The 22,500-nt window shown below is 43.2% G+C and overlaps 1 protein-coding gene across 1 annotated transcript in view; it reads right to left on the reverse strand.

The window, feature by feature from the left end:
- The window catches only part of fat2 (FAT atypical cadherin 2), a 217,034-nt gene that overhangs the window by 141,942 nt on the left and 52,592 nt on the right, over window positions 1–22,500 (reverse strand). The window contains 1 exon segment of the mRNA XM_084332130.1: window positions 19,306–19,513. Within this exon segment, the coding sequence (XP_084188256.1) occupies window positions 19,306–19,513 (208 nt within the window).

The following is a 22,500-nucleotide window of genomic DNA, read 5'->3' on the forward strand; positions in this document are numbered from 1 at the left end:
TGACAGTGTCTGAGATGGAGAGAGATAGAGAGAAAGAGAGAGAGAGAGAGAGAGAGAGAGAGAGAGAGAGAGAGAGAGAGAGAGAGAGAGAGAGAGAGAGAGAGAGAGAGAGAGAGAGAGAGAGAGATGGTGATGAATATAGAGAGAAAGAGGAGAGAGTGAGAGGGATGGAGAAAGGGAGGACAGAGGGTGATGAATAGAGAGTGAAGAGAGAGATTGAAACAGAGACAGCATGACGATAGATAGATAGATAGATAGATAGATAGATAGATAGATAGATAGATAGATAGATAGATAGATAGATAGATAGATAGATAGATAGATAGATAGATAGATAGATAGATAGATAGATAGATAGATAGATAGATAGATAGATAGATAGATAGATAGATAGATAGATAGATAGATAGATAGATAGATAGATAGATAGATAGATAGATAGATAGATAGATAGATAGATAGATAGATAGATAGATAGATAGATAGATAGATAGATAGATAGATAGATAGATAGATAGATAGATAGATAGATTAGATAGATAGATAGATAGATAGATAGATAGATAGATAGATAGATAGATAGATAGATAGATAGATAGATAGATAGATAGATAGATAGATAGATAGATAGATAGATAGATAGATAGATAGATAGATAGATAGATAGATAGATAGATAGATAGATAGATAGATAGATAGATAGATAGATAGATAGATAGATAGATAGATAGATAGATAGATAGATAGATAGATAGATAGATAGATAGATAGATAGATAGATAGATAGATAGATAGATAGATAGATAGATAGATAGATAGATAGATAGATAGATAGATAGATAGATAGATAGATAGATAGATAGATAGATAGATAGATAGATAGATAGATAGATAGATAGATAGATAGATAGATAGATAGATAGATAGATAGATAGATTGTCCTCGTCTAATAGGTTAAGAAAACCTTTTGTTACTAATTAACATTTTCTATAAGATGCTTATATATTTTATATTTGGTCAGTGTAGCTGTGTCTCTCTTTTCCCCTCCTCTCTCTCTCCCTCTCCCTCTCTCCCCTCTCTATCCCTGTCTCTCTTTCCCCGCCCTCTCTTTCCCCCGCCCTCTCTCTTCCCCCCCCCCCCCCCCCCCCTCTCTCTCTCTCTCTCTCTCTCTCTTCTCTCTCTCTCTCTCTCTCTCTCTCTCTCTCTCTCTCATCTCTCTCTCTCTCTCCCTCTCTCTCTCTCTACTCTCCCCCCCCTCTCTCTCTCTCTCTTGCTCTGCGGCTGTTGTTTCCGTGGGGAGACATTTGGCGGTGACACACTCGGAACAGAATGGCTCCCCAGCAGGGGTGAAGCTCACGCTTGCTCGGCCAGATGGTGTTTATTAAGAAACCCCAACCTTCTGAAGGCTCAACAAGCTACATCCTATTATTTTAATATGGCCGCCGGTGGGACTGGGTGGGCGGGGGGGGGGGCGCAGGCCATTTTTAAAATGGTACCACTTTCACTAATTGTGTTCCAAACCAAATAGCTTTTAGGGATTTTTAGTGGCCAGATTTGGTTTATTTTTTCTTTGTAATTGGGGAAGTGGAACAAAGGGCTAATTACGTCCAATTCACAAAATTGGAAATGATCAACTGACGCTTTGAAGGAGATGAAGGAGAGATGGGCTGTTTCTCTTCATCTCTCCCTTGTTCAGTACTAGTACCTATCCTCCTCTGTCTCTCCATCTGCTTTCTCTCTCTTACATGTGCACACGCACACACGCACGCACGCGCACACACACACACACACACACACACACACACACACACACACACACACACACACACACACACACACACACACACACACACACACACACCTACACACACACACACACTTTCTTGTCCATTTTCATTTGTTTACAATCGATAATTAATTGGATTAGCTGTAGGTCCACCACAGTCAAAGACTCTGTTGATGACTGGAGGTGCAGAACCCAAATCGGCAGGGGCGTCAAGCCCTCGAGCTCCCTTTGAAGCTCACAGCCTGATAGCATTTGAATCGATTGGAACGGCCACCCCCCCCCCTTCAGATCTACACTCTTCAATGGTCATGCGACTGGCAGACAGACTGACTGGCCAGTGGCCGCCATTGATTGTTTGCTAATGTTGCCATGCAAATCCGCGTCTCGGAAAGTTGACGCATTACCGCGGCAAAAGGCGTCGCTTCCATGCAAATTTTTTTTTTTTTAGACCTACCTGTCCACACAAAACTCTAGAACTCTGCACCATCGCTCAATTCCGTGACAACATCATCTAAATTGGAAGCCATCTTAGCGGAAACCAAAATAAACAATGACACACCAGGATGGGTCCTTTCTATTCGTTCAGGCTCTAGGCACCTCCCTTGATGAACTTCCTTTGAGCTGCACACGGTCCCCCGCACACTCTTTCATGGAAACACAGCCAGAAAATAACTTTAGCATCACAAATCGCTGACTAACTCACTGGCTGGTCTGTTGGCGTCTGGAGTTTTTAATATAGGGAGGACATTTTTTATTTTTTTTTATCTCCCTCTGGACATGTAATCAAATTCTTATCTGTAAAATAAGGTCCTAAAATAAGAAAACTTTTCCAAAGTAGAAGTTAGTTATAAGTTCTTCTCGCTTGAGTTTGGTTGAGTAAAGGTGTCTTTGCTTTGGGGAACATCCACACATGAAGGTAGAGGATGCTGATTTCCTCTGGTTTGCTACAACTGAGGAGGAGGCGTCCATGGAATTCTGATGAGGCTGTCGTTGAAAGGAGAAGAGTATGGAACTCAGAAAGTCTGAATGTTCAACACAACAACTGCCATGAGAATACTGATAGACATGAACACGACAAATAATCTACAGTCTCATGTTAGGATAATAAGAAGAGGACGGGGTGTCGTCATAGAAACACTCTCTGTTATCACCTGGAGTTATAAGAAGAGGATGGGTCAGTGTCGTCATAGAAACGCTCTCTGTTATCACCTGGAGTTATAAGAAGAGGATGGGTCAGTGTCGTCATAGAAACGCTCTCTGTTATCACCTGGAGTTATACGAAGAGGACGGGGTCAGTGTCGTTATAGAAACGTTCTCCGTTATCACCTGGAGTTATAAGAAGAAGTTACTGAATAACTTCAGGGATAAAATTGGGGCTGGTGACCCATCCTCTTCCTATTCAAATGTCTTCCACATTGATTTCCATGACGGCATAAAAAAAATGGAGACTCTATAAAATGGACATTTGAGATTTGAGATTTGAATGGGAATGGAAGTTCTGCTATTTTAAATGATATGAGTATAACGATGCATACACAGGATCCGATGTACCAACTATTATTATAATCGTGCGTAGAAATCAGACTTTGATTTGTGGGCATCTCAGGTGGTTGAGGGTGGTGGGTATCTTGTTGAGGTTATCAAGCGGTTAGGCAGGTTATCAGGAGGTTAGGCCTCTGTTTGTTTTCCATGATTCATTTCAATGTCAGAGAACTGTAGAGATAGTAATCTGAGGTAAAAAAAAAAAAGAAAAAGGTCAAATACCTATCTATCAAATGATCATATCTCGGCGGGAGATAGATATCCTGACACAGAGGTGTTCTCTCACGCTTCCCTTAAACCCCCTACTCTACTATCATCACTATTGTAGGGAATGGAATAGAGTATAAATATAAATAGACAATAGACAATAAATGCCAGGATAGGAAAGAAAATATTACAATAAAATAGAATGAAGCAGGACAAATATAATATAACAGAACATAATGGAATAGAATAGAATAAAATAGAATGGAACGGAACAGAACAGAATCGAACCTCAGTTTTAGTTTAGTTCAGTTAAGTCTAATCCACAACACGAGGTATAGACCCTCACACAGTATTGTACAAATAAATCACTTAAATAACTCACTCCATAAGGAAAAGGAAGTGAAATAAACACCGGCCTAAAACAGCTTCGGGCAGAAGGACTGACAGTCTGTTCTCGTCTGTGAGCAATGAGATCGACACACCAGGTTCAACAGAGAGCTGCAGAAGCCAGCAGACATCATTACTATGACTTATGCCCCGAGACCACCGGACCACACAGACACACAGCAGCTCCACACCTGCCCGTGACACCTTTACGTTTTTAAACTGCCGTTGAGAGTTATAGAGTTGAAAGAGTTGTAACACGTGATGTCATTATGATGTCACATATTCCAGGAAGTAAGGCATCGCTCACTCACATGTCTTAGATATTAATTTGTTGTCATTTCACTGAGCTGTAATTAAAGGTGGGTAGCTACTGTAGGCAGAGAAGGAAATCATTTATTTAAAGATTGTGTGCCTTATACAGCCACCAACAAACAGTGTGTTACATTTTAGGAAAGAAAGTCTAAATTCGATTTAGACTAGTTCCTTTAAAAACAATTCAATAAAAAAGGAATCCACAGAATCGAGGGCCACAGATACAAGGAAGTAGTATACACGTTAAAATGATACATACTGTAATGTCACCATTGATACTTCCTGGAATATGTGACACACATTCCAACTCCTTCACTCAATAACTTGTGGAAATGAATGAGATAATGGGCAAAATAAATCTGCTTTATTTTTTTTAGCACTGCACATTTAAACTGTGTTTGTATGCTGACTGAGCACATCTCCAGAAGGCGAAGGCAAAGTGCTGCCATGTGGCGAAACCAATTTTCATCTCCGGCCGGCCGCAGGAGCCAGGGGAAACCCACGACCCTCTACCAGGCCGCGCCGTGCCGTGCCAAGCCCCGCCGTGCCAACCTGGGGAGGATATTCAAGGCGAAAGGCCATGGTTCGTCCTGTCCATACTGTCCGAACCAAGCCATGCCAGGCTACAGGCTCTGCGATGCTCAGGATTATGGAAAGTCGTTCTCAAAATGGAACCCATTACAGATTATGGATTATCTTTATTTATTCTAACCTCACTCCGATTACTCTGACTCAGAAACAACCTCATTACCTCGGGTTACTTTCGGATTGCTGTTGCCCCTCAAATACCTGTTAATATGAATTAAACTATTCATTCCAATTCTACTGCCTATGATTTGAAACGCTTAGTCATCTACTGTACAGCCTCAGACAAATAGTCGAATTGTGTGAAGTGATGTTTGTGTTTAATCTCACAAACACCCCGCCCTCCCCCCAAGCACATTTCTGAGATATCCAATATGTAATCACATATTTCTTTCGATGTGTGTCTTCAAAGTGATCAAATTACCGCCGCTGTCCTTCTATGCGCCACCGTTAAATCACTGTTCCCCGACCCTGGCCGTCAACACAGCACGCCAAGACAAACAGCCGAGGGGGGGAGGAGGGAGGAGGGGGGAGGAGGGGAGCGGGAGGAGGGGGAGGAGGAGGGAGGAGGAGGGAGCCTGGCAAGAGGGCGAGGAGAGCAGCAGGGAGACAGGTATCCTTCCTGATCAACCGACCGCATACCTCATACGTCACAAAACAGACCATGCCGGGCGAAGGCCACGCACGAGAGGGACGAGCGGGAACATAACAGGGAGGGGGGGGGGGGGGGGGCAGGAGGTGTAGAGAAGAGGAGCTAAAGATGAGAGAAGAGGGACGAGGACATAGAGCAGAGAAGACATGGTGCCGCGCGGTGTTGTAGGACTCGAGTCCCAGTCCTGGACTGATTTTCAGGACTCGTGACTCGACTTCAGCACTGATGACTCGGACTCGAGCGTTGACTGCATTCAGACTCGGAAGGTGCAGACGAGGACTCGGACTTGTTAATTGATAAATAATACAGTTATTTATTTCAAAAGAAAATTGTAATAGGCCCTAATCATTTGGCGTAAGATATTGATGGCTATATTAATACCATAATATTATTTAATTTTGTGCAAGGGCAGACACGTGTGTTCCACCTATACTGTACATGCAGATTCACGTCGATACCCTCATGTTCAGTACAGTACTAAGAGATGCCCCGAATCGTGCGCTTTGCTTACATATTTTTTTTTTACATATATATATTTTACAGCAAGAGCACTGCTAGATGTTCGATATCGCTGCTGTCGGGACAAAACCTCATAACTCCATTTTTTTAATTTTTTTTTTATTATATAAATCAACTCCGTAGATCATCCTCCATATGTGTGTGTGGGTTTTACAAAGTTTAAACAATGGAAAAGCATTAAACCGATCATCTGTCTAAACCTCCTAACTCTATTCACCCTCAAATCTGTGTTAGTTTTTTTCATCTGCTGAAAAGTTGGGTTTTTGGAGTTATGAGGTTTTGTCCCGACAGCAGCGATATGTAAACACACTATTGAAGAGAAGACCGGGACAACCTCAAACTTCAACAGACATCTGTGGAGTGGACTCAACCTTGATGACTCAGACTTGGACTCGGACTAGGGTAATGGGGACTCGACTCGGGCTCTTCTTTGGTGACTCTGACTTGGACTCGAGATTTAGTGACTCGACTACACAACACTGGTGTTGGGTTTAAAAGTAAAAGTCATCCATTAAAATGATGGTATGGTATTAGGTAAAAGGAGGACAGGTATCTGATATTGAATGTGTTTAAGTATGGAAAATAATAGTATTCATATTGAATAATGATGATATTTCAGTGCTTGGGAGCATTCAACCCTCCATCCGATGACCTCTAAAGGTTTATGTTAAATCCAGTTATGTCGGATCTGATTACATCCTTTTGAAGTTGTCAGTGTTAAAATATGAAAGTACATCAACTCCATCAACTTGTGCCATGTTTAGATGTAAAAGAAAATGTATTTAAAGGTCCCCTCCACTCAAAAAGGTGTTTTTATCATGGTTAACCCGCTCACTGCCACACTACAGAAGGTTAACCCTTTCACTGCCACACGACAGCAGGTTGACCCTTTAACTGCCGCACGACAGAAGGTTAACCCTTTCACTGCCTCACTATAGAAGGTTACCCTTTACTATCACACTACCGGTGGCTAGTAAAGGGTTAACCTTCTTTAGTGTGGCAGTGAAAGGGTTAACTCTTGGAGGCATGCCTTTGACTATACAGGTTCGGCGTGTCAGGGGGAGCTTCTCTGTACTTCCCTGAACTCTGTGATGTCACTAGTAGGTTGAACCTGTCATGGTTTAATATGTGGCAACTTGACACCTTCAGCTTCAGCTACACAGAAAGCCGAGTAGGTATTGACACGTCTTGAAAGAATATACGCTGCCGACTTGGAATTCCTGCATGGGACATGTCAATTGCTTGTTGTCAATTTGCTCATGTTCATAGATCCTTGCATTTTCAACGAGGGTAAAGGTGTAGAGATGCTGCTGAACTATTTTCATCAGTTGATGGTGCAGTTTGTACAGTATGTTGCCACAAATACCACACCAAACCTCCACTCTAGTTCCAGAACTGAAACCAGAACAACCACACCAATAATAATAATAATAATAATAGCGCCTTTCATAGAACCCAAGGTCGCTTCACAATCAGGACAAAAAATAGGGCAAGGAAAATAGGGGAAGGGGGGAAGGGGGGAAGGGGGAAGGTAAGGGATAATGGACCTAATCTAATCTAAACTAACTGATGGGGAAAAGCCTTGACACCAATGATCTATAGTCATCTGAATTGAACATGTGCAAAATGATGATTGATGAAGTGATGCCTCAGTCACTTTCTAAGGTTTCTAAGCATGCATTTGTTACGTTAGATTGCGTAAAGATTATAATAAAGCACTTATATTAATATGGAAGGCGTGATAATTAATTTTGGAAGCTTGCTGGACATAGCAACAGCAAGGCAATGAGCCGGCATTTTCTGTTAGTTACTGACAACACCCCGACCCGACCACAAACACACGCACGCACGCACGCACACACACACACACACACACACACACACACACACACACACACACACACACACACACACACACACACACACACACACACACACACACACACACACACACACACACACACACACACACACACACACACACACACACACACACACACACACACACACACACACACACACACACACACACACACACACACACACACACACACACACACACACACACACACACACACACACACACACACACACACACACACACACACACACACACACACACACACACACACACACACACACACAATCATGTATAAAACAGACCCACCAGGTGAATTATTGCGACCCCAAATGCTTGGTTTTGTGGTGGCTTTTCTCAAAAATTGCAATTTGCAGGTTTTATAGTGGGAATTCATGAAAATCGACTTCATTTTTACACAGGCTATATATTTGGAATGGCCTCATATTAAGACCTAGACATTTGCTGGTGGCGGCCAACAATGAGTGAATCCCTGATCAGCGCAGATTCTCAATACACCTTTTGACCATTTCCCTAATCCGCGCCATTGAGGAGTTGTTCATGTGTTTAGTTGTATGAGAATAGCGCCACCATGAGGCCAGATGACTCAGACCTCCATAGGCCTCCTCACTAATAATTTTTTGAACTGTTTTTTTTGGACTGAGTATTTGAGTGGTCTGCAAAGATTTTCTTCTGACCTTATGTCAGTATTGATGTATTTTGTAACTTCATGGTGTGTGACCCTTTAATAAACCCTTCTACCTCTACCTCCACCACAATTGCCAGTCAGCAAAAATCGAAATTGAAAAGTCAGGATGAGTACCGTGGAGGACAGTGGAAGAATGGGGAATTGAGAGAGAGAGAGAGAGAGAGAGAGAGAGAGAGAGAGAGAGAGAGAGAGAGAGAGAGAGAGAGAGAGAGAGAGAGAGAGAGAGAGAGAGAGGGAGAGAGAGGGAGAGAGAGAGGGAGAGAGAAAGAGCGGATGTGCCAGGCATCCTACCTGCAGGGATATGTCAGGTCATTTCATGCCATATGGGAGAGGTTGGGCAGAGAGAGGTCCCAGTGTGTCCTGACCAGCCCACGCCACGCCACGCTAAGCCAGAGCAGGTGTAGAGGGGAGCAGTCCCGCCTGACGCCTAAGGTTGGGGGTTCCTTTTTGGTTGACCAATACATCTTTGGCTTCCCATGCAGGACACCTGGGGTCCAAGGGGACCAAAACCGTACGACACTAGAACCGTTTCCAGACCAAAAATGCAGAGACTGGACAAAAGAAGGATATCCTTACGCATGAAAGACATTATTACACCACGCCAGAATCTAAGTAAAAAGGCAATTGCCAAGCAACGACCAAAAGGATGCAAGACCGTGCCAAACCACGGCAGACAGGAGAGTTAGGGAAGAGAGGTGCATGTAAGGGCTTTCGTACTGAAGCTGACCTGCATGGAGTGTCGGGTGGGCAGAGCACCGGCTCAGGACCATAGAGGCCTCGCATAGAATATTTCTGTGTTTCTTCCAACATGGCTGCCTGTAAACTGCTGCCTGGCAAGCACTTTCGAAAGAAAATGCCTCAATTATGTGCGGTGATAAGAGTTGGTAAAACACTAGAAAATAACCATATCTACTATTTAAAGTATTATCCAATAACTAATACTTAGTAACTATAAACTCATAATATATACCTGCATTATATTCCTGTTTACATACCTGTATACAATATCTATATACACACATTTGATTAGCATATTAGCATATTTACTCAGTAGTACTCATTTATCTATATTCCATTTGAATCACTTACATTGGTATGCACTTTACTCTTTGCAGTCTGGTTAGATGTCAACTTATTTTCTTTTCTGAACCCATCGGTTACTAGTTACTTTGAAGAAAAGGATTTTGCATAGAAAACATAATTAAATATTTATGAAGATTATATACTTTCCACATTTGAAGCCTGTCAACTTTAAGAGGACGTAATCAGAGCAGCATAACTGGACCACGTACCACTTTAACAGAACCTATAGAGGTGAATGGATACACAAACGTCATGTAGAATGTGTACTTTTACTTTAGATACTTAAGTACATTCAATAGCAAAATAAATCTAAGTAGACTTTGAATGGTGGACTTTTACTTTGACCAGAGTACTCATTTATCTGAGTATCTCTACTTTTACTTAAGTAAAGGAACTGTGTACTTCTTCCACCACTGTCATGTAGTTGACACGCTCTGTCAATCACTGCATACTGTCCTATTATGGCAAAACCCACCCATCTCACACAACACAAGCCGATTCTATACCAAACCAGACCATAAAGCACCAGGGCCAATACGCACAAGGCACGACAAGCAAATGGAGGAACTTGAGACGAGCGAGGGAGGTTAGGTAACATGAACCTCTTAAGCCCAATCGGCCCGGTATTTTTCACTTTTGGTTGATGTTAGCATGGTGTTATTCACCGTCAAAGATGGAGAAGAAAAACGAATAATAATAATAATTTATATTCTCCTTTGGTTTATTACAATTTACTCAAGCATAGTAACAGACACAATATTCTGACACTGGGGATACATTCCCTGCGGTCCATAGATGTCCCTAGATACCAAGAGCATGCAAATGGACCTTGTAGAAGTGGAGCAATCTTCCATTTACTTGGGTATGTACTTTTAGGAAAATTTTCTGAAAATATGGCTAGCGCTTAAGAGGTTAAGAGTAACGAAGGACTCAAGAAATATATTGTTGTGTCAGATTTGTGACAGATTGTTGTGTCAATCAACATTATTGACGACTCCTGTGACCGATAAGTTGTGATTACTTCCTCTAACCATGTTTTCATGCATTTCTGCATGACCGTACATGTATTACATGATTACATTACATTGCTAGCAGAAACAAAAATTATAAATATATATATATATAAGTATACCTAAAGGGGAACTCTAATATGTTGTTTCCATGGCCTAAGACAGTTCAATCAATATTCATGAACATGAGCTACTCTTTCTCTCCCAAAGACAGAAACCAGAGAAGTAAGAATCACATTTGTGATGTCATCAAGTATTAAGTCTGGAGCTGCTCCGTTGACAATGAATAGGAGACTGATTTAGTGGAACAACAGAAATTGTGTTATCCTTTTTTTTATATCAAATTAACTTTATTCTATAATAGTAATCTCACTTCTGAAACAGAACATGCACCTATGAACTCAGAACATCCCCCTTTTAGCACTCAAAACACCTATCTCTCTCTCTCTCTCTCTCTCTCTCTCTCTCTCTCTCTCTCTCTCTCTCTCTCTCTCTCTCTCTCTCTCTCTCTCACTCTCACTCTCACTCTCTCTCTAATTATTTTTATACTTTATTTTTAATTGAATAAACTTTATTACATCGTATGTATTCAGTAGGTATACTACAGTATGTATTAAACTGAAACCACTCAAGTTGTACTTGGTGTGATATAGGTTTTTTCCTGTTTTTCCTTTTCTTTCTTAGTGTGCCTTTTCCCCCAGACTAATCATTCAGTGTATTGATTAGATGATCAGGCCCAGGCTTTATTGTTATGTCTTTAAAAAAGACTTGAATAGACTTTTCTTATATGCCAGATATTGACTTCAACTTCTCTGTTTTTGTGTAATTTATCATCTCCATTCAACCATGTAAAATGTAGGAGATCCAAGACAATCAATGGAGCTCTCAAGTACAACACATTTTACACGCATGCACACACACACACACACACGCGCGTGCGCGCACGCACGCACGCACGCACGCACGCACGCACGCACACACACACACACACACACACACACACACACACACGCGCGCACACACACACACACACACACACACACACACACACACACGAACACGCACACACACACACACACACGCATACACAGACAGTGTGATGATTTTATTGACATCATCGTTGATGTATATTAATAGCAGTGGCAGAGATACCCATAATTGCACAGAGCATTGACCAACAGTCAGCGTTCTACAATTGCACATTAGTGAGTTTGGGTTATTATAATGTGTTTATAATTAGAGGATGTATTGTTTGCAGCTGCCTGTATTAGCGGGGCACCTGGGGCACCTGGGGACACCTGTAGTGTTGATAGTGACGCTGATCCGGCTCCTAATTACCTCAGAAGTTGGATTGGTCTGAAATGTACACTGTAAAAAAAAACTTTACTTTTGATAAAAAATATTAACCATTAAATAAAAGTTGTAATCTGTCAAATGGATGTAATAAGAAATTATCTTTAAAAATGTTTACAGTATTATTCCATTGATTAATTGTCTTCAATGTTAAATTACATTTAATTATATGTAAAAAAAAAATAACTCAAATAAACACATTTTAATGTAAATGAAAAGCTTTTCCACTTTATTTTAATTTGGATCATTTCACAGTAAGTATTTGGCAACCATTGCTGCCAGACATTTTCATTTTTTTTTAAGTTTTCTTTTTCTGAGGGGAGTGTGTCCAGTGTGGTGATTGTGAGCGCAGTGAAGGTGCTGCTGTTGATTTTCCTCGAGGCAATTGTTCTCGCGTCGCCGGTATGATTGTGATTTGATTTAAAGTTCTCCAGTCCGGGACTCGGATCGATCCGTCGGCTTTATAAAGCGCTCATATCGGTTCTGAAGAATATTGGCATCGTTGCATCTCTCACTAATTGTTTTTTTTTATTTAATTATTATTTCAATGAATGCCTTCTAGCAGTCAAGCATTTCAAGTAACGCTTGAATGACTGAACGAATGATCATCGCATTTACAGTATAATAGCGCTTATTCTAGACCACTCAAAAACCGTTTTACAATGTAGGGTGGAAATGGCCTTGGGCTACGCAGGCTGCCAGTCACTGGCACCAGGCAACACACCACTCTACACAGCTGCTGAGAGGCTCAGGAGACGGGGATTGATGTCAGCCAATTAAGGGGGAGGGATGATTATGTGGCCTTGATGCCAGAGACCTGATTGGGAAGTTTTGGCCAGGAACGTGAGGGAACTCCCTACTCTTTTTGCGATAGCCTAACGACCGATTTCACCTTGTTTAATGTCTCATCCGAAGGACGGCACTCGTCCCTATCACCGTAACAGGGGCTTTGTTATTGTTCAGACCCAGTGTGGGCCAACACTGCCACCAGTGAACCCCAGCCATGTAAAGGAGAGTGTCATAGAGCAGTGGTTCACTTTTTACACTGTTGTTTAATTTACTAAATGTTTGCACAATAAGATAATGTTCCTATAGGGAAAAAAACTGGACATGATGCCACAGTCTCTGCTTGTCCTATAGTAAAATAACTGGACATGAATTAAACATACTCTAAAGTGCACACAAAGCAAGACTGAGTGGTCCCATTACTTTACATTAGTTTTGTGGCAAACTAGCTGGAGCTCCAGGTCCAAGGCCAGATTAAGAATTCAGAGGCCTCTGGGCCAGACTCTTGTGGAGGCCCCCACACACACATACACGTGCACACACGCACAGTGGCGTTTTTATATGTAAAACATTGGTGGGGCAGCCACTAACCAAGGCTACATACCAGGCAAACTACAGTAATCAAAATGACAGTAATCGTTGTCCGCAAATTTCGCACCACATATCACGCATATTAGTCGTGAAAGCAAATTAATCTGTCCACGCTGAATTAAACCCTCTATTTTCCTCAGACTTTCCTTTTTTTGGATTTATCCATGGTTAGCTTACTGGGGGGTCGGAAACTCAAGATTAGCCACTTGCAGACGGCAGGGAGAGGCACGGGGTGTGACGTACTGTATAGTTTAGTTGATGAAATATTTTAGTTGACTAAATATTTTAGTTGACTAAATATTTTAGTTGATGAAATATTTTTTTCATTTCAGTGTCACAGTATGACATTGATCTCCAAAATAATTAAAAAAAAGTTAAAAAAAAGTTACAAAAATGTATATTTAAAAATAAAAAATAAATAAACATTTGGAGGCCCCTCGTCGCTAGAGGCCCACGGGCCGCGGCCCAAACGGCCCGGTCGTTAATCCGGCCCTGTCCAGGTCTGCAGTCTGAAGCACAGCGTGGGTTGTGCTGAGAAAGGACGTCTGACCGACAGCAGCATTGGGGCTAGGGCTCCAGGATTCAGAATTCACTCAGGAATGACGATGATGCTGTTGTGGAGTTTGCATGAAGAGGTCCTGGACCCGCACAAAAGCTCTCTGGATAAGATGGCTTATCTCTTGGCTCTCATAGCCCCAACGTCACTCCATCGCTCACATCTCCAAGGGAACTACTCCAGCCTCTCCTATACGGGTAACCTTTTCTGGTAATGCTGATGGGACGTTTTGTCAAAAAAAGAAGAAGAAAAAGACAGACGGCGGTTTTTCATGGTGCTTTCTCTTCCTTATAGCCCCCTGTTGTATATTGAATCATCTACGTTCCTGCCAAAGGCAGAACTGGCTGTCTTCATTGCCTCAAACTACTATCTGTGCATCATGACCATTACATCCTGGCCATAGACATTAATTTGATAGAATGGTCATTCCATTTCAGATACGTAAAGGTTAGTTTTGACTGGCCCCGGTACATCTATGACGGCTGCCATATAATCTTTGATAATGTTGTCATTGAAATCTGTGTTGGTTTTTGTGCACAAGGCTTTTACTTATCATGGAAATACCACAACACTTTTTCATAAAGGGTAGCCTCCCCCTCTCGTGTTCCAATATTCTACGGCAGCAGTTGTATGAATGAATGAATGAATGAATGAATGAATGAATGAATGAATGAATGAATGAATGAATGAATGAATGAAAGAATGAATGAATGAATGAATGAATGAATGAATGAATGAATGAATGAATGAATGAATGAATGAATGAATGAATGAATGAATGAATGAATGAATGAATGACATTATATTTTCGTGTCATGTCCGATGACCCATCCTTTACGGGATTATAAGACACCAAAAACAATAATTGAACATAACATTCACTTCCCAAGGTTTGTAAGCTACACCATGCACACCATCAGAGGCCAGAATAAATACATATATGTTCTTTTCGTACGTTTATCCCAAGCTTTCTCTAAATATTTTGCAAGTGCAAATACCCTGTGATAAAAAAATCCATTTGAGTCTTTCTGCATCACTCAACCACATTAACTCAAGATTTTTACACACCTGTCAAATTACTTAACGCAACTCATAATATAATGGGCAATAAAACCAAAAATGTAACTCCTTCTCAATCTTAATATTACAGTAATCCGTATGTATGTGTACTGAAGTGCATCACCTTAATAATAAGATGGCTGCACACAAGATGGCTGCCATAGAATAGCATGTACACCGGGAAAGGTCCACTCTATCCAGTAAAGCTCTATGATCCCGGTCCCGCCCTGCTCCAGTATCATTCTCCATCACGGCAGACTCTGCTGACCTTTACAAAATAACTTTCCTCCTGTTTGTACGGCCGCTCATATGGATGGATGATGCTCCTCAGCGCTTTGTATTCTCCAGTGCGAGTCAGCACTGTACAAACACTATAGCATAAGTGGCAATATGGTGAATGTCAGATATCATTTCCTGGCCCACTGTCCCTTCTGGCTCAGTTTCACCAGTTTCTAGTGGCCGTAGAACTGCAGACAAATAGATAGAAATGTCTCTGCTTTATATGAAGTTGTTACGTGGCCATCATGAGACCCAGGCTGTTTACAAACATGCCGTGTTTGAGCCGATCAGCAATACCAACTTGTCGGTGCTCTATAGAGTAGCCATGACACTCCCCCCTGACTAAAAGTAGTTTCAAATGAAAACGTCTGGATGCCATTTTAGCCAAATCAGCATGTGCTGTGCGTGTGTCTTTCACCTTTTACATATCTAGCTTTTGGCACGGATTGATTGTTTAGATCGCTAGCATGGCTAACAAATGCAAATATGTTGTAGTCTTCACTGTTGTTCTGACCAGGATTACGTTCCTTTTGCACGGCGAGTCTGACGTGGACAGCAAACAGGTCTATTGCCCTGGAGCTTTTGACCCAGATGGGAAAACCACAAGCAGCCTGCGGATATTCCTCCACCCCTCCCCATCGAAGCAGCCTGCGGATATTCCTCCACCCCCGCTCCATCGAAGCAGCCTGCGGATATTCCTCCACCCCTCCCCATCGAAGCAGCCTGCTTATATTCCTCCACCCCCTCCCCATCGAAGCAGCCTGCGGATATTCCTCCACCCCCGCCCCATCGAAGCAGCCTGCGGATATTCCTCCACCCCTGCTCCATCGAAGCAGCCTGCGGATATTCCTCCACCCCCTCCCCATCGAAGCAGCCTGCGGATATTCCTCCACCCCCGCGCCATCGAAGCAGCCTGCGGATATTCCTCCACCCCCGCGCCATCGAAGCAGCCTGCGGATATTCCTCCACCCCCTGCCCCATCAAAGCAGCCTGCGGATATTCCTCCACCCCCGCGCCATCGAAGCAGCCTGCGGATATTCCTCCACCCCCGCCCCATCGAAGCACATACTGTACAAACACACCAGCCCTTAACACCACCACCTATAGGTTAAGCATAATGGATGGATACTTGTCTAGGGCAATGGTACTCAGACTTGGCCAACTCAGAAGATTGACCAAATATATATCTGACAGAGCCATATTAAGAAAACACCCCGTTCTTCAATCAAACCAACACCTGGCTACTAATAGGCTACTCTCTCTCACTCTTGTTCTTGTGCTGCTCAACCAGCACAGACCATACAGAGGGGCTCATACAGAACCAAGCATTTCACTGTAATGTACATGTACTTTATACGTGACAAATAAAACTAAATTTGAACTTGAAACTCGACCACAGGGATTTCCCGAAGGCCAGCCAGACTAAAACTCATACCATCTAGAGACCAATAGGCAAATAAATCAGTATATTTATTCCATCACTGGCTGCTTTAGGGAGAGTATTTCTTCTTTTTTTCTTGCTCTGGGTACCAGCCAGCATGGTCTATCGATCTCAATCTCTGTGTCGGTGAATCATGCAAGTGTCGGAGAGTGCGCACAGTGCATTACATCCGCACCTATGATATCACTCCACCAGCACTTCTCAATATGTGTGTATGTGTGTGGATAAAAAAAAAATAAGCTAAATAGGGACCTGCGTATGTGTACATGTAACTGTGTGTGTGTGTGTGTGTGTGTGTGTGTGTGTGTGTGTGTGTGTGTGTGTGTGTGTGTGTGTGTGTGTGTGTGTGTGTGTGTGTGTGTGTGTGTGTGTGTGTGTGTGTGTGTGTGTGTGTGTGTGTGTGTGTGTGTGTGTGTGTGTGTGTGTGTGTGTGTGTGTGTGTGTGTGTGTGTGTGTGTGTGTGTGCGTGTGCGTGTGTGTGTGTGTGCATCCCCTCCTCATTTATAATAATAAACTTAGTTTATGTAGCACAGCAGTTCACAACAATTGCTACAAAGAACCTCCTACAACAGACAATACAATACAATACATTAAAAACAGCAATAAAGTCCCAAATGAAGAAGTAAATCACAGTAACGTAATGAATACAATAGAGACAGTGAGACACAAATAAATAACGTGAATAAAATAAATTAAAAGTGGACATGATTAAAAACATTAAATAGAAAAGGCCCGTCTGTAGTATAGAAGTGGTTTTTTCAAGTCAAGTCATGTGTTCCTTTATTAATCCCTTTGGAGAAATTCAGGACATAGCCCATTCACGACTTTTGTTTGTCCTTTAATAAAAGATGATGCTATTTCTGGCTAGTCGTGAGTAGTTTCGTGTGCGTGTGCGTCCCAGAGCCGTGGAGCCCCAACAGCTATAGGGCTCAGTCCCCCGCCGTCACTGCCTTGATACACCTTATGTTTCTAAGCAACAAGAACACTGCCAGCTTGATACTTAACGTCTTTCAACTTCCTCGGAGCTTGTGACTCTGTATTTATCTCGTTTGAATGGAAAACACCACGCGTCTACTTCTGTTTTCTTTGCAGGTGTCTTCATTATGAAGAGAATGAGCTAGCTAAACACGTTCTCCTGCTTATATATATATGCTGAGAAGTGGGTTCACACTGCCACCATCTTCACCATGTGTTTGGGTCACTAGCAAATAATAGGGACTCTTTAAAGTTATTCATACAACGATTAACGAATAACCACTAAACTGCTTAAGCAGACATTAAGGAGAAGGGGGGAAATAAACAACAAAAAACAACCTTTACAGGTGGAAGCCTCAGATTGAGTAGATAACAAAATAAATCCCAAGTCCAAAAAACAGGACAACACTCAATAAAGAGGTATTGTAGAACAAATGAAATAAGCCACAAAGGCACCTCCTAATAATATAGTTCATATAAAGAACTTAAATAACAATAAACCTCCACTACGGGGGTTTAGGTGCAGTAGTGGACAAATGATAAAAAGAATGGCTGCCTAAAACAAGAATAGCTACAAAGAAAGGCTAAATGCTGAAGAGGGCAGAGAACAACACTACACAAAAAGGGATGAGAAAGCAGCTGACCCTGCGAGATTCAAACTTAAATAGACTCAGCTACCATAGGCACAGCTGCACTGAATCAGGTGCAATCAAGCCCACACACCTGCCCTACCAACTAGGTAAGGGATAATGTATAGCTACGAGGTCATTGTCGCAAAATAATTGACCAACACAGAGTTTAGAACACCGAGGCGCAGCCGAGGTGTTTTAAACGCCAGTGAAGGTCAATTATTTTAGGCTATATTTTAGGCTATACATTATCCCGCTTATTACATGGCTAACTTACTAACAATATACCTAATTCATCGACAAGACGAGATCAAATACAGACGCAGTTGTTCTGTGGCTCTGTCAGCCCAAATAAAGTGATTATTATTATCGGCAGCCGGCAGGTCTCTGGTCTGATTGCATGACTGAGTGCAGCTGTGCATATGCTGAGCAGCACTGATACAGTGTGTGTAGTGGGCTTGATTGGTCCAGCTGCGCACAGCGGTCATTATTGTTCGGCAGAGGTCCGTTATCGAGTAATATCGGACCTCTGACGAGCGCTATTGACCAATCACAAGCAAGCATTTCGGCGAATGTGAAAACGCCATGTAATAAGGGCAATTAACCACAGAGCCCAGCGATTGACAGCTGTCCATCACAGGAGTACGAAACAAAGCAAAAACCTGTATGACAAACATTGTATATCTATGTTCCTTGAATATATGTGTGTTAACTCTTCATCAAACCAGATGTGGATCTGTGTAGGCCTATGTGCATAATGCGGTATAAGTGTGTGTGTGTGTGTGTGTGTGTGTGTGTGTGTGTGTGTGTGTGTGTGTGTGTGTGTGTGTGTGTGTGTGTGTGTGTGTGTGTGTGTGTGTGTGTGTGTGTGTGTGTGTGTGTGTGTGTGTGTGTGTGTGTGTGTGTGTGTGTGTGTGTGTGTGTGTGTGCGTGCGTGCGTGCGTGCGTGCGTGCGTGCGTGCGTGTGCACGTGCGCGTGTGCGTACCTATGATGTCGAACCATCTCAGTCTCTGCGTCTCCGTCATGATGATCCCCACCATGTGAGTGACAGGTTCCGTTTCCATGACGGCGAAGGTGAAGTGCTGCTCGTCGAAGGTCAGAGGTTCCGAGGTGGGCGGCGGCCTGGCGATCCACTCGATGTCGAGGCGGGCGGTGGAGGAGCGCGGCGGGCTTCCCTGGTCCGTCGCGTTGACCTGTCGGTCGGGATACGGGTTAACAATTAACCGGCGGTAGTGTGATAGTAAAGGGTTAACCTTCTGTAGTGTGGCAGTGAAAGGGTTAACCTGATGTTGTGTGGCAGTGAAAGGGTTAACCTTCTGTGTATTGTCGCAGTGAAAGGGTTAACCGTTTGGTAGTGCGGCAGTGAAAGGGTTAAAAGGGAAGAATCCAGCCTAAAACACAATTCACATGGTGTTATTTGTGTGGTATTGTACAGCTCACCATCCATTTGTGACAATGCTACTGTTGAGACCAAACGCACTAGCATGTCTTCACGCCAGCTTCGCTAGTGGAGAAAAACGAGACAAAATCTGTCTTCCCGGCATATCTGAACGTACTATAAAGAGCGAGTTACATTAAAGTACACTTGAATAAGTATTAAGTAAAGATTTGTGAGTTCTGTGTCCAGGGATGGTGTTGTTTTTCCTAACCCCTCCTGGCTTAGGATTGGATCCCACCAGAACTGTCTCTACTCTGTCTCCCTCTCGGTTCACCGCCCCCGGGGACGAATCACCGGGGGGCAGGGACGGGGGTGAGCGTTCCCACTCAGAGAGACACACCCCTTTTGGGCGCGACCCGGCGCTGATTCGGCCCTGAGTAGAGAGTGAGAAAGGCCTCTCAGCCTTCCTACTGTCTCAATAAAGAACCTTTTCTCCTGTGTCTCCCCTACTCTGTCTCCCTCTCAGCCTTCCTACTGTCTCAATAAAGAACCTTCTCTCCTGTGTCTCCCCTACTCTGTCTCCCTCTCAGCCTTCCTGCTGTCTCAATAAAGAACCTTCTCTCCTGTGTCTCCCCTACTCTGTCTCCCTCTCAGCCTTCCTACTGTCTCAATAAAGAACCTTTTCTCCTGTGTCTCCCCTACTCTGTCTCCCTCTCAGCCTTCCTACTGTCTCAATAAAGAACCTTCTCTCCTGTGTCTCCCCTACTCTGTCTCCCTCTCAGCCTTCCTGCTGTCTCAATAAAGAACCTTCTCTCCTGTGTCTCCCCTACTCTGTCTCCCTCTCAGCCTTCCTACTGTCTCAATAAAGAACCTTCTCTCCTGTGTCTCCCCTACTCTGTCTCCCTCTCAGCCTCCCTGCTGTCTCAATAAAGAACCTTCTCTCCTGTGTCTCACTCTCAGCCTTCCTACTGTCTCAATAAAGAACCTTCTCTCCTGTGTCTCCCCTACTCTGTCTCCCTCTCAGCCTTCCTACTGTCTCAATAAAGAACCTTCTCTCCTGTGTCTCCCCTACTCTGTCTCCCTCTCAGCCTTCCTACTGTCTCAATAAAGACCCTTCTCTCCTGTGTCTCCCCTACTCTGTCTCCCTCTCAGCCTCCCTACTGTCTCAATAAAGAACCTTCTCTCCTGTGTCTCCCCTACTCTGTCTCCCTCTCAGCCTTCCTACTGTCTCAATAAAGAACCTTCTCTCCTCTGTCTCCCTCTCAGCATTCCTACTGTCTCAATAAAGAACCGTCTCTCCTGAGTCTCCCTCTCAGCCTTCCTACTGTCTCAATAAAGAACCTTCTCTCCTGTGTCTCCCCTACTCTGTCTCCCTCTCAGCCTTCCTACTGTCTCAATAAAGAACCTTCTCTCCTGTGTCTCCCCTACTCTGTCTCCCTCTCAGCCTTCCTGCTGTCTCAATAAAGAACCTTCTCTCCTGTGTCTCCTCTACTCTGTCTCCCTCTCAGCCTTCCTACTGTCTCAATAAAGAACCTTCTCTCCTGTGTCTCCCCTACTCTGTCTCCCTCTCAGCCTTCCTACTGTCTCAATAAAGAACCTTCTCTCCTGTGTCTCCCCTACTCTGTCTCCCTCTCAGCCTTCCTACTGTCTCAATAAAGAACCGTCTCTCCTGTGTCTCCCTCTCAGCCTTCCTACCGTCTCAATAAATAACCGTTTAAAGAATGTATTCCTTTGCATATCGTTTTAACAAACAAAACACATACATGCATTTTTTCCAGTGGGGTCAGACATTCCCTGCATCCCTTGATCAGGTGAAGGACCCGTGTCTCACTCTATAACGTCTTGGACAGGGCCGGCTGCTACGGGAGGATCAAACCCATGACCTTCGGATTGGGGGGACGACCTCTCTAACCACAAGGGCGCAACCTGTCATCCCCGTTACACCTCATTTCTATCTTGTGCTCTTTTGAAATCCGCCCGATAATGCCGTCGAATGAGACGACAGCAAAGAGAAAAGAAGATTACGCTAAGCTTCAGCTAAGCTGTTGACTGAGTTGTCGGTTGATGAGTTAGGATGAGGAACACTGATTGTTACTAACGTGTTTAGGAAGATTTCTTCTGTAGCTAAGCTGTTGACTGAGGTGTCGGTTGATGAGTAACACTGATTGGTACTAACGTGGTTTAGAAGATCTCATCTGTAGCTAATCGTACAGCGTGTCCAACCCTGTTTCAAGTCACATAATGAAGAGTGATGACAAGGTACCCTCCTCTGTTTCTACTTTCTACACACCAAGGGCGGGCTGTTATTGAGATACTTTCATGCACTTAAAGAACGGCTGACTTAGTCTTAAGAAGCCAGGTCCATGGAACCACGCAAATGAAGCACGTCACTGGAATTCTAAAACATTTTTCAAAAGATACTATCCAGCCAGGGCCTGTTGGAATGAATACTAATTTTGAACTTGTGAAAGACATTTAAACTCTTGTCCTTTTCAACACAACGGGATGTCATTTATGTGTAATGTCAGAGGTATTCGTTTTGTTTTTTGCGCCTCGCAAATGAAGCAATCTCAGGAATTCCAAAGCACTTCAGTAGATATTGTTAACCTCACGTTCAAATGAACGCACATTTTTGAACTAGTGAAAGACATGAAACATTGGCGGCCTCTGCAGGCAGGAATGTCATTTCTGCATTATCCTAAAAGAGGTCACGACTAAAGTGCTGGTAGTGATGCTGGTGCATCAAATGTTAGATAGTAGAATAGAACCGTCCGGGCGGCCGGGTAGCGCAGCGGACTAAGC

Source organism: Notolepis coatsorum (genome assembly GCF_963971535.1).
Source record: "Notolepis coatsorum genome assembly, chromosome: 16".
Taxonomy (NCBI): domain Eukaryota; kingdom Metazoa; phylum Chordata; class Actinopteri; order Aulopiformes; family Paralepididae; genus Notolepis; species Notolepis coatsorum.